This window comes from Hypanus sabinus, chromosome 16, assembly GCF_030144855.1.
Source record: "Hypanus sabinus isolate sHypSab1 chromosome 16, sHypSab1.hap1, whole genome shotgun sequence".
NCBI classification, from domain to species: Eukaryota; Metazoa; Chordata; class Chondrichthyes; order Myliobatiformes; family Dasyatidae; genus Hypanus; species Hypanus sabinus.
In genome coordinates, this window is record NC_082721.1 from 73,076,366 (window position 1) to 73,092,678 (window position 16,313).

Consider the following 16,313-nt stretch of genomic DNA (forward strand, 5'->3'; position numbering starts at 1 on the left):
GATGTTGAAGCTGGAAGATGTCTTCTCTACTGATGTGTTTGATGTGGATTGTTCTAAGAGTACTTGCCACACCATCCCATTGACAGAGGACACCCCGTTCAGGGAAAGGTTTCGGCGACGGGTGCCTGCAGAGGGGGAAGATGTTTGGCAGCATCTTCGGAAGCTGGGATCATCAGAGTCCAGAAGCCCCTATGTGTCTCCAGTAGCAGTGGCCAGGAAGAAGAAAGGGAAGGTACGGATGTGTATGGACGATTGGACTCTGAACAGGCGTACAGTCCCCAACCAGTATACGGTCTCGAGAATCAAGGATGTGCTGGCCTGTCTGAACGTTCAGTGTGCTGGACTTGAGGAGTGGTTATTATCAGATCCCTATGAATGTGGTTGACAAAGAGAAGATGGCATTCATATGTCCACTGGGATTCTTCCAGTTTGAAAGGATGCCCAGGGCATGATGGGAGCCAGTGACTTTCCAGTGTGTCATGGAGAAAACAGTGGGGGATATGAACCTGCTTGATGTGCTCGTGTACCTGGATGATCTCATGGAGTTCGGGTCTATCCTAGAGGAATATGAAGTGAGGCTACTGAAGGTGCAGGGCCGCCTGAAAGCTGAAGGGTTAAAACTTTCCCTGGACAAGAACCAGTTCTGCAAGACATCTGTCAACTATATTGGGTACATAGTCTCACCGGATGGAGTAATGGTGATACATAGCCAAGGTCACAGACTGTGAGTGCCCTACACCTGTTCCTTGGATTCTGTGGGTACTGTCAGAGGACTACTCTAAAATGAATTACCCTTTATGCAGCAACATGGGGGAATCGAAGGACCAGCAGTGGGAAGGTCTAGACCGGACCCCACCCAGGAATGTGATGTGGACTTGGAGGATGAGAAAATGAGGGTGTGGTATATGCTGTCCTTTGCAGACTCCCCAATAATTGAAGAGATTCTCAACCCTTCTCACGCCGAGGCAGGTGAAATGGGGGTGACTAGCAGTGAACAGGCAGGCTTGCAGCTGCACAATGAAGGCAGACTGGGCTCTAAAGTAACCAGGAATGAAGCTGAGCTCAGCCAAGTGACAGAGGGATCTGAGTTACTGGAAGGCATGAGGAATAGGCAGGGGGAGGCCTCGCCATGTAGACCAGAAAGGTCCGAAGGAGTGTCTGAAACTGAAGAAGTAGATGATGGAATAAGGATGTCTCAAAGAGTCAGGAGACCCCCAGAGATGCTGACCTATGATGCACCGGGGGAACAGAATGTTGCACCTTTCCCACTAGTGAGCTACGTCACTACTATTTACAAAAGGATTGGACATCCTGACATCACTAAAGTTCTTTGAAAACTGTGTAATTAATGAAGAGATGATAATTTATTTCAAAGTCATGAGGACATGTCTATTTTTGGAGGGGGGGGGAGTGTGAAACACCCTGGTTCACATTTTTATTGCTATGCTGTAGGTATTTCATTTTAGCAGTTCTGTAATAGCAGTCTGTTCTGCTTTCAGCCTGTTTGGGTTATCGTTAAAGGAAAAGGTTGCGGAGGAATGTGTCATCCAATTAGGATGGTGCAACTGGGAAGTTTCGTGAGGAACACCAAGGTTGGTTTTGGGTGTTTTTTGTTTGGCAGGAGATGAAAAGAGAAGACATCGGAGAGAACCGGTTGTTGGATTTGACCCAGTGGGGAGACCGTGATTTGATAGATCGAGGCACTGGGGTCTACTGAGGATTGGTGAATAGGTGAATATGTGTGAATTTTGGAAGAGTTGAGTTCCAACTTGTGCATATTTGACTGTTTAATTATAATGGGCCCTTTTTGGTTTTTTTAAATTAACGCTTTAGTTAAGATTCATAAACATAATTCCTTTAATCGTATGCAGTTTGCTGTCTGTTATTTCTTGGCACTGAGTTGTAACAGGGTAGCAAATTACAAAGCATACACACCAACCGGGGTTTGTGTGGGAGAGCCATCTCAGTCTCAGGGGTTTGGCAGGACCGGTGTGTATATTCCCTAGACTTATGCAGCCAAGGAAACCAGTGGGGTTTCACTATTCTCTTAATTAGATGAGTGAAACTCCTATGGCAATCAAACAGTTTGACACCATCCAGAATAAAGCAGTTCACTTGAAAGAACTTTTCTTGTCTAAAACAACTTTACCTGAGTTTCCTCTATATGCACCGTAGTAACTCAAAAAGGCCTCTCCATAAACCTTAAAAAATTCACAACCTTTATCACATGGAAGAACAAGGGAGCAGGGGAACACACACCAGTCCTCATAGAAGGATCAGAAGTGGAAGGAGTGAGCAATCTCAGGTTTCTAGGTGTCAGCATCTGAGGATCTATCATGGCCCAATATATTAATGTTGGTACAAAGAAAGCATGACAATGGCTATACTTCATTAGGAGTTTGAGATGTAGTATGTCACCAAAGACACCGGCAAATCTATACAGATGTACCATGAAGGGCATTCTAACTGGCTGTATCACCGCTTGGCATTGTGTGCGTGTGTCTGTGTGTGTGTAGGGGTGGGGGGGGGGCGGGGGGAAGCTATTGCTCAGGACTGAAATATGCTTCAGAGAATTGTAAATGTAGTCAGCTCCATCATGGACACTAGCCTCTGAATTATCCAGGTCATCTTCAAGGAGCAATGCCTCAAAAAGATGGCACCAATCATTAAGGACCCCCATCACAAAAAATATACCCTGTTCTCATCGCTACCCTCGTGTAGGAGGTACAGGAGCATGAAAACACTCAACAATTCAGGAACAGATTTTTCCCCTCTGTGGTACGTCATTGGATTGTGGTAGGAAGCCACAGCACCCTAGGAAAACCCACACATTACGCGGGGAGGATGTACAATTACAGAATTGAACTCTGAAGTGCCCCGAGCTGTAATAGTGTTGTGCTAACTGCTACGCTATGAGTTGCTCCAGCACTTTGTGTGTTGTTCCATATTCCAGCATCTTTGTCCTCAGTGGGCAATGGAAGAAGAGAATGCTCACAAAAGCAGAATGAAATTGAACAAAAAGATATAAATATTAAAGTTGTTGACTAGGAAGCTGTCAGCCACTGCAGCACAAAAATACTGCAAACACCCAGCAGATTAGGCAGCATGAATGGAAATGGAAATGTATTTGACGCTTTAGTCAATGGTCTTCATCATAAGTAGCCATGGTTAGAGAAGGTCAGTCGGCACTGCAGAAAAGGGACAGAGATGGAGAGAACGCGGAAATGTCAAAAACAGGATGAAAATTGAGAGCCTGCAAAGCTAATGTTAGTGGTATCTGAGAGAGGGAGGTGAATGTTTGCTATTGTATTTGATCTGTCTGGAAGAGGTGATCGAAAACAGAGGACTGAAGTACAAAAATACTGTCGTTGCTGGAAATCTGAAATAAAAGACAATGTTGGGAATCCTGAACATGTCAAACAGCACCCGAAAGCATTTATGTTCTGATAACAGAGCATGCATTTAGAATGAGAGGGTGCAGTTTGTAATTTCAAAGGAGATATGACAGACATTTTGTTTTACAGAAGAAGTGAGTGGTGGATACTTGGAATGCATTGCCTAGGGTTTAGAGATTCTCATTTAGATAGGCAATGAATGTGAGGAAAATGGGAAAATATGGAGATTGCGTAGGCAGAAGAGATTGATTAGCTAGCCATTTGATTACCAATTTAATTGGTTTGGCAAAATGCTGTAGGCCGAAGGGCCTTTCCTGTGCTGTACTTTTCTACGTTAACTAAAGTACTATCTCTATTCCTCCTCTCTCTTTCTCTCTCTCTCACACACACATGCACATCCGATACCGGGAATTTCCAATATATTCTGCCTTTAAACCAGGCAAAATAGCATCGATTTCTATTCTAGTATTCAATTCTAGTGAAAATCAGTGATGAGCACCAAAGTGGAATGGGGGAGGGCAGTGGAGAGTTAGGCTTCATTAATCATTACACCTTCTGTTCACACTGCATCCCCCCCCCCCCCCCACTCCCCTGCTGACAACTATAGAACTATCTGGTGGGGCCAGAAACTTAGTTGTGGGTTGAGGTATGTGGCTTCAGCTGGTGGCCTGCCCTCTTCCCCAACCATTGCACAAGCAGGCCTCTCAATGAGCTTTGGTCATTCATTTAATCTACTCTCAGTGGCCACTTTATTTGGTACACCTGCATGTTAATACAATTACTTAATCAGCCAATAATATGGTAGAAACTCAATACATAAAAGCATGCAACTCAATGCACAAAAAATGGTCAAGAGGTTCAGTTGCTGTTCAGACCAAATATCAGAATGGGGATGAAATGTGATCTAAGTAACTTAGTAACTAAGTAACTGTGGAATGACTGTTGGTGCCAGATGGGGTGGTTTGAGTATTTCAAAAACCGCTGATCTTCTGGGATTTTCACACACTTGGAGTTTGCAGAGAAAGGTGTTTAAAAAAACACATCCAGTGAATGACAGTTCTGTGGCTGAAAATGCCTCGTTAAAAAGAGAGGTCGGGGAGACCAGTCAGACTAGTTCAAGCTGATAGAAAGGCAACATTAACTCAAATAACCACCTGTTACAACAACATTTCTAAATGCACAACACATCAAACCTTGAGGTAGATGGGCTACAGCAGAAAACCACATTGGGCTCCTCTCCTGTACCTAATAAAGTGGACACAGAGTATATGACTTTGACCACAGCACAGATGAGGAAGACAACACAATGCAAAATCTCCTCATTTTGCAGTTAACAGAGTTTCATCACAGTGAGACCCCACTTCCCACAACACATGTGCAATTAACAGGGCATCAAAGAAAGAAAATTTATAAAAAGCTAGAGGTGTAAAACATATGCATATAATGAAGAAGATATCAATGGTGCGAAAATTCTCACTCGTAGAAGTCTGATTTGGATATCTTGAGGAAGATGCAGTCACGATTTGCTTTGATGGTAAAGATCAGTGGTTCTCCAGTCAGGACAGCGAGCTGGCCCACCATTTCACCAGGATAGGTCACAAACAGGCACACATCATCCTCCTTGTCGATCATTCGCTGATAAATGTGTAGGCAGCCAGATAACACAAAATGCAAACTGACATCCTGAGGTGGGGAAGAGATAAATGCTTATTTCACAAAACTTACAGAAAGGAAAGAGACTAAATTACATTGTACGTGATACGTTAAACATGATAAAGTTTACAATCTATCTGCACCACATCCTCTATAACGATAACACTATATTCTGCATTTTGTTTATTCCCCTCAATGTACCTATGTATTACATGATCATTTTGGACGGCACACAAAGCATTTCACTGCATCTTGGACAGGTGACTGTATCTTGGGATTGAGTTCAAGAGTAAAGAGGTCATGTTGCAACTCTACAAATCTCTGGTGAGACTGCACTTAGAGTATTGTGTTCAGTTCTGGTCACCTCATTATAGGAAGGATGTGGAAGCTAAGGAGAGGGTGCAGAGGAGATTTACCAGGATGTTACCTGGATTGGAGAACAAGTCATATGAAGCAAGGTTAGCAGAGCTGGGACTTTTCTCTTTGGAGCGTAGAAGAATGAGAGGGGACTTGATAGAGGTCTACAAGATTATGAGAGGCATAGATAGGGTGGATAGTCAGTACCTGTTTCCCAGGGCACCAATAGCAAACACCAGAGGGCATATGTACAAAATTAAGGGAGGGAAGTTTAGGGGAGACATCAGGGGTAAGTTTTTTTACACAGAGGGTTGTGAGTGCCTGGAATGACTTGCCAGGGATGGTGGTGGAGGCTAAAACATTAGGGGTATTTAAGAGCCTCTTGGATAGGCACATGGATGAAAGAAAAATGGAGGGTTATGGGGTAGTGTGGGTTTAGTACTTTTTTTTATATGGGTCAGCACAACATGGAGGGCTGAAGGGCCTGTACTGTGCTGTAGTGTTCTATGATGACAAATAATAAATCAATACTAATAGTCTGGATGACAATGCATAAGAACACAAGAAAGTAGTAGTAAGCTTCTTGGTCTTTCAATCCCTTGATCTTTGAAATACTTAGCTCTCTCCGTCTTACATATATTTAATGATCTAGTTTTGACTACCCTCAGAGGCAGAAAATTCCTAATTCCTAATTCCTAATTCTGAGAAAAGATTCTATGCGCCTCAGTTATTACATGATGTTTTTTTGTTAGTGACTCTCCCACTAGTGGAAACAACTCAACATCTATCCTGTCAAACCTCTTCAGATCTTCTATGTTTGAATCACTCTTCTAAACTCTGAGGAATGCAGACCCAGTTTAGTATCTCTTATTAGGACTAACCTCACGCCCCAGGAATTAGCTGGGTAAATATTCTTTGGACTTCCAATGTTATTACAAACCTTTGTATATTCTTTTTGGTAAGTGGACCCAAAGTGGGTGAGGTATTCCAGGTATGCCCTGCACAACTCTGACAAAACCTTCTGTTTTCAAATCAAACCCCTATGCAATAAAGGACGAACCACACTTTGACTTCTTAACCACTTATTGGACCTGCCTGCTAGCTTTTACAGATTCATGACCCAGAACACCTAGATCCCTCTGTGCTTTGCTTGTTTACCATCTCTCTTCATTTAGTTAATTGATTTAATTTACAGAATTGGATTTTAATGTGGGAAAGTGTGAGAAATCACACTTTCCCATGCTAATCTCCATTCATCAAACTTTCACCGGCTCATTCCATGCTTATTTCACTTTACAGAATCACATTGTTCTCATCACAATATCCCTTTACATCCACTTTTGTAAAATTGGCAAACATAGAAACTTTGCATTTTACTCCCCTCTGCTGGTTCCTCATGTAAATAGAGGGCAATGAACTGATGCCTGGGACACTGCACTAGATACATCCCTCCAAACATGGGGAAAGTTTTTATTTATTTGTTGAGATAAAGTGCGGAACAGGCCCTTCTCACCCTTTGAGCCACACTGCCCAGCCACTCCCAACTTAACCCTAGCCTAATCACAGGATAATTTACAATGACTAATTTGTGCTTCTCTGGACTGTGGGAGGAAACTACAGCACCGAGGGGAAACAAATGCAGTCATAGGGAGAATGTACAAACTCATTACAGACACTGGCAAGAACTGAACCTGGGTCACTGGCACTGTAAAGTGTGCACTAGCCACACTACCTTGCAGGACCCATTTGTTCCAACACTTTGTTCTCTATGGGACAGCCAGCTTTCAGTCCATGGTTGCACATGTCCTTCAAAACCTTGGGCTCTTAATTTAAGCATCAACCCTTATTTGGTACTTTACCTTGTCGAATGCTTATTAGAAATTTAAATACACTGCATCAACTCTCTATCTCTATTCACCACAACCTCAAAGAATTCAAGCAAATTTGTCTTCATAAAACCTTGTTGGCTTTGATTATATTCAGCTTTCTTGAATGACTTTTATATCTTCTTTGACTATCGACTTTAGTATTTTGTTAGTAGTATATTCTAACCCAGTATCAAGAGTTCCACATTTTCTCTCTTTCTCTCTTTTGAATAAAGGAGTCACAGTGGCTGTTTTTTGGTACTCTAATTCTGAAAAAAAAAACTGAGTCCACTTAAATACTTCCCTTAAAACCCTTGGATGCAATCTAGTGGATCCCAGTGATCTGTCTTTAAATTTTGAATTATTCTAATCCTTCATTCCTTGGGATTTGTACTTTTACAAGTTCCTCTCTGTAAGTTGAAATTAACCTATGTGTATATTTTAGGAATATGTGCAGTATTCTCCATGGTGAAGAATGAAGCAAAAAAACTGACTTTTCATATCTGTTTTCTGTTATTAATTCACCAGCCAATGTAATTTTAATTCCATAACAGAGGCCTTAAAGCAGACTGCCTGGCCATCTGTTTTCCTGCTATCAGTAGAACTTGAAGTATATAAGCTCACTGCCCATGGCACCTGCTTTGTACCTACTCTTGGCAAGCGCATCATTAGTAATAATGATCTGTGAAATAGATTATAGTCATTGTCAGCTGATTTGCCATTACACTTTAGCTGGTGAGAATATCTGTGCACCCACCTGGTCTCCTTGACGGGCTAGTACGGTTCCAGATTTGGCATGGTGCAGTGTTACACGATTGTCAAGAAGTGATGGATCCTAGGTCAAAAGGAAAATGATTAAAAGCAGACTTTAACTAAAGGACAATGATAGAGTAATACAGGTGTGGTCTGTGATGGAACAGGGTGAGCAACAAGATTTTTTAAAAAGACTAAAGTGACCAATGTTGCTGGCACGTCATGAGAAGGTGTTCCTGTCTCTGAGCAAGCCTTGAGGTGTTAACTAGGCAGTGAGATGAGTGTTCTGTTTTGAGAATAAGAAGCACAATTTTAGTATGGTGACATTAAGCACGAGGGACTTTTAGCTCACTGTGGTCTTAACATTTGAGAGAAGTAATTGTTGAAGTACCTCAAGCATCATCAAATCCTGTCCTTAAGAATCAATAGTGTTAATGTTAATGTTGAGGAGGTCAGCAATGAAGATCTGGGGAGCAGCAAAAGTGATGTATAGAGAAAACATTGAGAGGATGTACTAGCATGAGAAATGAAAGACCAAAATGGAACCAAGAAAGAGCAGGGAGCTGAATATGGAGGATTGGCGCAATGATAATCATGTTTAACAGAGTCAAATGGAGCAATGAAGTGAACAGAGGATTGAGGACTACCAGCAAAAGATTCATTAGCATAAATGATAGGCTTCTTTCTCCTCTCCTTGACTAAAGAAAGGCTAGCGCATAAGTGAATAAGGATGATCAAAGAGTTCAGAAGAAATCAACACAAGACTTGAAATCAAATATCCGCAACTACAATCACACAGGTAAGGGAGCTAAGTCAGAACTAGATGACAAGGGAGATAACCAATATGATCAAATTTTTAATAAGTTTACAATGCATGAGTGAGAACCAAGCACAATATAGTCAATTAAAACAGGTAAGAGAGTCATAGTTATACAGCTCCACAGCACAAATACAAACACTTCGGCCAATCTAATCTATGCCAATCTGTTTTCCTGTCTAGTTCCATCTACTTGTACCTAGACCACTGTCCTCTATACCCCTCCCATCCAAATTTCTCTTGAGTGATATTTCTTTCCACATTTGTACCATCCTCTGAGTGAAGTTCACCAGCAGATTTCCCTAAAATAATTCACCTTTTTCACCCTAAACCTATGACCTCTAGTTCTAGTCTCACCCAACTTCAGGGGGGAAAGCCTGCATAGATTTCCCTATCCATATGTTCATAATTTTGTACACTTCTGTAAGATCTTCCATTATCTTATGCTCAGAATAAAGTCCTAATCTATTCAATCTGTCTCGATAACTAAGGTTCTCAAGTCCCAGCAACAACCTGTAAACTTCTCTATACCCTTACAAGGTTATTGATAACTTTTGACAAAAACTGCACAGTATACTCCAAATTTAGCTTCACCTACGTCTTATACAACTTCAACATAACATCTCAACTCCTGTACTGATTGCTCTGATTTTTGGCCAATGTGCTACAAGCTCTCTTTACAACCCTATCTAGCTGTGACACCAATCTCAAAAAATTATAGATTTGTATTCTCAGATCCCTTTGTTCTACCACACACCTCATGCCCTACCATTTACTGTGCAAGTCCTGCTCTGATTAGTCCTGCCAAAGTGCAACAGCTCACAGTTGTCTGCATTAAATTCCATCTGCCATTTACAGCCTTATTTTCTTTCTGGTCCAAATCTTACTGCAAGCTTTGATAGACTTCCTTGCTGTCCACTACACTTCCAATCTTGGTGTCATCCATAAATTGCTGAAATGAGAAAAAGCCCGGTAGCAAACATAAAAAGGACCCTGAATGTCCTCAGCAGGCTTACAACTAATAAAGGGAACATGCAAATGGGCCAAGGCAAGACTAATTAATGACCAGGAAGATGATCTAAGACCTAGAGGACATGTTTGGAAGGTACAGTTCAACCTCATCACTACATAAAAATTCCAGGAATAGTGATTAGGGAAGCACTTGGAGAAGTGTGAACTAATAAAGATGAGAAAATGCAGATTTGTTAAAGAAAAATTGTATTTTGCAAACTAGATGGATGTTTTTTCAAAAAGCAGTCACGGAGAAGGCTATTGATGCTTGACAAAGCCCTCCACAAAAAAAAAGTATTTAACAAAATTGCAGGAACTAATTGTGTGTATTTGTGTGTATGTACAGAAGTATTTGCAAGTCCTTATACATATTGACACAGTAGCTAGTAAAGCACACGGGCCACAGAATACAAAAACGGAACTTACATGAACTATTGTCTATGACAACTATGTTGGACACTTACAGGCTACAGTTCCATTCTGTTCAGCACCATTTAGTAAGCGCATGAAAGATTTACTAGAACGGAAACAGAAAAAGTGGATACAGGAGTGGCCATTTGGTCCTTCAGGACTTCAGTGATCATGCACTGATATGTTAGCTTTCCTATTCTTTCCTTGTACCATTTGATGCCTTTTGTGAGGAGAAACCAGTCTGCTTCTTTCTTAAATATACTGAGCAACTTAGTCTCGAAGGAAAGACTATGGCTCCAGGAAAAAAGGGATTTCAGCAACAACGCCAGAATAATGTTGGATTTGATTTCAGCTGAACAAAGGTTGAGAAGGGATTTGATCGAGATGGAGAAAAAGCATTCCCATTAGCAGATGGGTTAAGGTCAAAGGGGTATCTCTGAAGTGATGGACAAAATATACAATGGCAGGAAGGGGGCAGTGGGAAATATTGAGATATTTCCTTATTGAGGCAGTGATTATGATCTTGAACTTACATCCTGGGGAAACGATCCTAGCTTTCAATAGAACGCTTAAGTAAAATGATCTTCAGGGGAATGGGGATAGGAACCAGAAGGTTTACTTTGTGAAGAGCTGGTGTGGTCTTACTTAACCAAATAGCTAATGGTCCCCTCCTGTGACATTACATTTCTACATCAACACACGAAGGTGCTAGAACTTCTAGCATTTGCAATCTCTTGTGTGTTTCATAAGTCTGACTTACTCCTACTGGAACTACAATAGTTAGTTATTGCCCATTACACCGCTGGCTTTTAAAGCAGCAATGAAGATCTTCCATCTCAGTCTGTCCATAATGTCAGAGATATAGAAGAATTCTGTATTGCTGTTTCTGAAACAATTTTTTTTACCAGTCAGTGTTGCTAGCCCTGAGCTGAACCCTGAACCTGGATAACCAGTGGACTACTCTTAGCAAGGCCTCTACACTTTGACCTGTTTGGCATGGGTGACTCTACCAAGAGCCAAAGCATAAAGATCTGACTCCAGCCAGTATAGCTCTCCGGATATCTGAGGCACAGAAGCCTCTCAACCACAACAAGGTTGTGGCCTTCTTAGAAATAAACAATCAGAACTGTGCCCCTAGCTGATTCAGGCATATCTCTATCAACATGAACAACATTTGATTAAACAGCTTTTTAAACATATTTTACATTTACAGAATGTGCCAGCACTTATTGTACAATTCTTCATGCTACTGAGAAAGTCTTGGCGACAATCAAATGTCTGACTATACCATTTCTGAGGGCCAGCCAGGGTGAAAACTGGGTATCTCCCAAGGCAAGCTAGACTCATGACTGACCGATTCAATGCATACAGCTTTTAAGCTATTATAAACACTCCAGATAACACTTCTCAATAAGTTATTCACTTATAATTAGCAGTTTCCCTCAGGGATGAAAATGAAGAACAACACTGGTTGAGAAATTACTAAAATTCCAGTGTGAATATGGCTGAAATTTTGTTTTAATTCTCGGATTTGCTCCAATGTTTTAAGGAAAATTATTCAAAAGATTGCATCATCATTCAGAAGCATACAAGCATATAGTTACCTGGAGAAATGTAAACTCCACACAAGAGTGCACAAGCAACAAATGAACAAGACGTCTCTACCTCAATCCGCATTAACTTCAGGAGCTCCTGCTTTGCCTCCTCAAAAATGCTTCCAACATGTTTCACTTCATCTGCTCCATAGAAGTCATCCGGGTCATCCTCGGGATAAAGAAACACAGATGATGGCTGTCCCTCCACGGTCACAGACTTGCGTTCCCTAGTATCCTGTGATGCTGTCTGGTACAGACAAAACTAGTTATTCAGGGAATCAGAGTATCTGTAGTTCATTCACATCTTCCTCTGCCTAATAACTTTTCCTTCTAGATTTCTGAGCAAATAGCAATATTATCTGGAAGATGCTCCCAAGCTTTGGACAGTGTCAACTATCAGCAACTTTCAGAGTCACAGGATTACCTGGTTTTCTAATACTTCTTCTCTTTCTTCAGGAGGCTAAGTGGTTGCAATGTAGGGCAGAAAGTTGTATAGGCTCACTACATATAACTGCACTGTTATATCACCAAGGGTCATTATAATTTCATAGTATTCTTTTCTTTCCTTTTAACATTTTGACAAAATAATAACTATATAAAAATGAGAATATTTGAAATATATATCATGTTGTTTCTGTAAATATTCAAGAGCAGTGCACAGCTTCTGTCAAATCATGAGTATCCAGTCAAAACAGAACATATATAACAGACCGGAACACCAGCTGAGACATATCAGTTGGTTGCAGAACAATCAGTCAGGGAGGGGAGTATTGAGATCAGGCAGCCTGGGCTCCAATCCACTAACAGAGAACCTGACAAGTCTTTGGTCTAAACTGTCTCATAAATAATCAACTTAAGTACCACAGAGTAACAGGTCTGTAACCAAACGTTTAAAAGTTGCTATATTTGATAAAGTAGTGCACTGAAGAAGGATGCAAAAGCAACTAAAGAACACAAATGAATGAAGTCCCAGCCGAGCTGGGCAGAATTCTGTGAACTGTGAACACACCTTTGGCCTGTTGAAATAAATGCACTGAAGTGGAGGTAGTGTCTAAGCCACTGTTCCCAAACAGCTACCTGGTATGTGATCTCGTACAATGCTGGAGATGATTATTCCCAATCAGATGAAGCTCTCAAGTTTCCAAAGACTGCACTGTGTTGTTTTTATTGAAAGGAGAACAACACTGACCAGCTGAGAACAATAGCATTTCATTAGCAGCGTGTCTGCTTGTTGAAACATTAACCAATGTCAGGATCATTTCTGGAGGTCACATTCTCAGTTTGGCTAATGGGACAGCAACTATGCAATATCTGCAACTTAAATTCAACCTGTACTTAAAAAGGAAGTTAGGAATGCATTTCAGTGCTAAGTCCATGATTTGGCAATGTTCAGCATCTGCAAGTTCCAGCTTTATGTCATTATATTAAAAATAGTTCAGCCAATTTATATTTGGTCCAGTTGATAGGGATATCAGAACAAGAGCCATTGAAACTCAAATGACAAATATATGCCATAAGTGATTACAAGGCTAACATTGTTACACCTTTAATTCTACACCACTTTGGAACAGTATTATACTTACTCTGCTAAATGAAGAAGGGAAAAATGGTATTTCCTCCTGCAGGGACACTGAAATCCTCCCTCTTTCATATGCCATATCAAAATCTGAACACATTCCTTTCTGTATTCCTAAAATGAAAACGACAAGTTTTTTCATCTCGATTATAAAAGTATAATGATAACTCCTAAACTTACCGCAGTTCACTTGTGATCATATGGCCTTCAAAATCTTATCACCAGTATATTACTAGTGTTGGTCTCATTGCTCTGACCACACTACTAATTAACATTACTAATTCAGAGGGTGGAGCTTAGGAGAACCATGGTGCCTAACGGCGACTTCTTTGCTTGCATCTTCGGAAACAGCTCTATTTCTATCTTTGATATCTCTTTTTGTTTCCTTTTCAAGGTTCCTTTGAAGACCCTAGCCTGGAGTTACATGTTGACTTTGGTTCTTTGCAGATTTGGGTCCTGCTCTCGGGGCCTCACGACCGGCTGATTTTCAATATGCCAAAGACGCGGCCTGGAAGACTAACACGCCTTCAGGGTGCTGGATTTTTGTGGCTCTGGAGGCGGGTGGAGTCAAGGCCAGTGCCACCACCTGATGCGCTTTTTTGTTGACGGAAGATCATAAGCAGCCAGCTGGCTGCTTGCCCAGAGACCCGAGTTCTTTGAGCACAGAGCTCGGAAAAAGTGACGCAACAGACTCTTAACACCATAAATCAGAAAATACTCGGCAGTGGAGTTATCGGGGCACCGTCATGACGGTGTTTCCGTAGCAAGCTATTCTTGTTTTTACGAGGCCGAGTTGCTAGATCGACGCTCAATCCAACTTGGATTTGAACTCGGGAACCTTCGCTCTGGAGTCCGGCGCTGATATTATTGCGCCACCAAGCAGGACAAAAATCAGCAAGTTGCTTTGTAATGTCTCTGCTCTCGCTGTGAAATGGGGACACCTCTTTTTCCCTCATTAGGGAGAGAGGGAGCCTGTGGTATGTTGAATTACTGGGTGAACAGGTAGTCTTAGGTGTACTGCAAGTCTGTGTCTTTATTGATGCTTTGCTGCATGCTTGACTGCTTGGTGGGGGGTGCCGTTGCTTTTTTGCTGGTGGGGGGGTCATTGCTTTTGCTGGTGGGGAAGGGGGGAGGTCATTACTTTTGCTGCTGCTTATGCGTGGGAGGGGAGATTTGGGGGGCTCTGGGGTTCTAACATTTGACTGTCATTCATTCTTTGGGGCACTCCTTTGTTTTGTGGATTTTTGTGAAGAAAAATAATTTCAGGATGTATATTGTATACATTTCTCTCACATTAAATGTACCAGTTGAAACCTGATACAGAAACCAGAAGGAAAAAAAAAACTAATTCTCATGGCTGAGAGGATTTAGTACAAACTAATACAAATTTGCAAGCTCATGATATAGTTACAATTTGGAAGCTTTTAAGACATCAGCTATTTAAGGTATGCTGGCCACAATGCAGTTTGTATTTTCCAAAGCTCGAATTATTACCCAAGATACCAAATCATGTGAATCCACATGCACACACATACATGAACACTTGTTCAAATGCATGCATGGCATGTGTACTTGTTCATAGGTGTGTGCACTCAATCAAAATGATGCTGTGCTCTAAAAGCTGGAGCATCCAAAGTACATACAAGTTTTTACTAGGTAATCCCAGTATTTTTAATGCCAACACCTCATCTCAAGGGTTACTTGTCTCAATGTCCTTTGTATGCAGAACAGTTTCTGGGGAAACGTGCCATCTATGAAAATGGATCAACACACACAAAAATGCTGGTGGAATGCAGCAGGCCAGGCAGCATCTATAGGAAGAAGTACAGTCGATGTTTTGGGTCAAGACTCTTCATCAGGACTCAAAATGGATCCTTAGCTTGATGTGGTCAAGAAAAATGTTTGTAGAGAAAACTAAAATAAATAATATTTTTCTCTTTCACCTACAAGAACTACATGTAAGCAGCACTGGTCAGAAGTAGCTCTGCTAGTTCTTAAAAGAAAGCTTCAAATTTTAGTCTGAGCAACACACAGTCTTGCTGAAGGGTCTTGGCTTGAAATTTCGGCTGTACTCTTTTCCACAGATACTGCCTGGCCTGCTGAGTTCCTTCAGCATTTTGTATGTGTGTGTTGCTTGGATTTCAGCATCTGCAGATTTTATCTTGTTTGAAATTTTAGTCTGAGCCGTGTTTAATTGCTGTCATCTTAAGATCTATGCACTAAGTAAATATGTACTCCAGTTTCTAACATGCTGAAAGATAGTGCCCAGGCTCACCTGAAATGTCCACTGGCATGGAAATACAACGGCTTAACAATGCAGCTCGATTGTTCTCAGAAGTTTGTGCCTTTGAACCTTCAGTCCCTACAGACAGACAAAGGCAGAGCAAATGAATAGTTACACTTGCAATGTCAACATACCACTCTGGCTGCCTCTGCACAGAGTTCCCACTTATTCCTGCACTGTAAAGAGAGCCAAAAGGAGAAAGAATGGGGTACATTTTGGGATAATCCCATATGAGGTGCCACAACTGGAGCACAGAATCCCAGTCTCAAAATCGGCATGGGAACAGCTGCAAGGGGCATTCTAAGGAGATGGATGATAGATGTCCCTGGTGGAGGAAAGTTACAATAAACCACTGCAACCTGAATTTCAATCACCTTTTAGAAACACAGAGCCTAGAAGAGAAATGCACAAGCTAACTATGCAGAGAGAGACATGTATGTAGAACATATATAGATGTATGTATGTGAGACAGACAAAGAAATGTGGATATGTTAAACAAGAAGGCAAAAACTTGGGAGATGTGTGGAAGTGAGGCTATCCACATTGGAAGGAGACTACAGGGATATACAGAGGATTTTGGTATCCTTGTACTTGGA

The 16,313-nt window shown here is 41.3% G+C and overlaps 1 protein-coding gene across 6 annotated transcripts in view; it reads right to left on the bottom strand.

Annotated features, from left to right (window-relative positions):
- pnpla6 (patatin-like phospholipase domain containing 6) overlaps window positions 1–16,313 on the bottom strand; it is a 225,509-nt gene that overhangs the window by 93,665 nt on the left and 115,531 nt on the right. For all 6 annotated transcript variants that reach the window (XM_059992131.1, XM_059992129.1, XM_059992134.1 and 3 more), the window contains 5 exons: window positions 15,709–15,795; window positions 13,441–13,547; window positions 11,928–12,104; window positions 8,028–8,105; window positions 4,873–5,078 (listed from right to left, as the gene is read on the bottom strand). In XM_059992131.1, coding sequence (XP_059848114.1) covers window positions 4,873–5,078; window positions 8,028–8,105; window positions 11,928–12,104; window positions 13,441–13,547; window positions 15,709–15,795 — 655 coding nt within the window. The remainder of the gene's footprint in view (window positions 1–4,872; window positions 5,079–8,027; window positions 8,106–11,927; window positions 12,105–13,440; window positions 13,548–15,708; window positions 15,796–16,313) is intronic.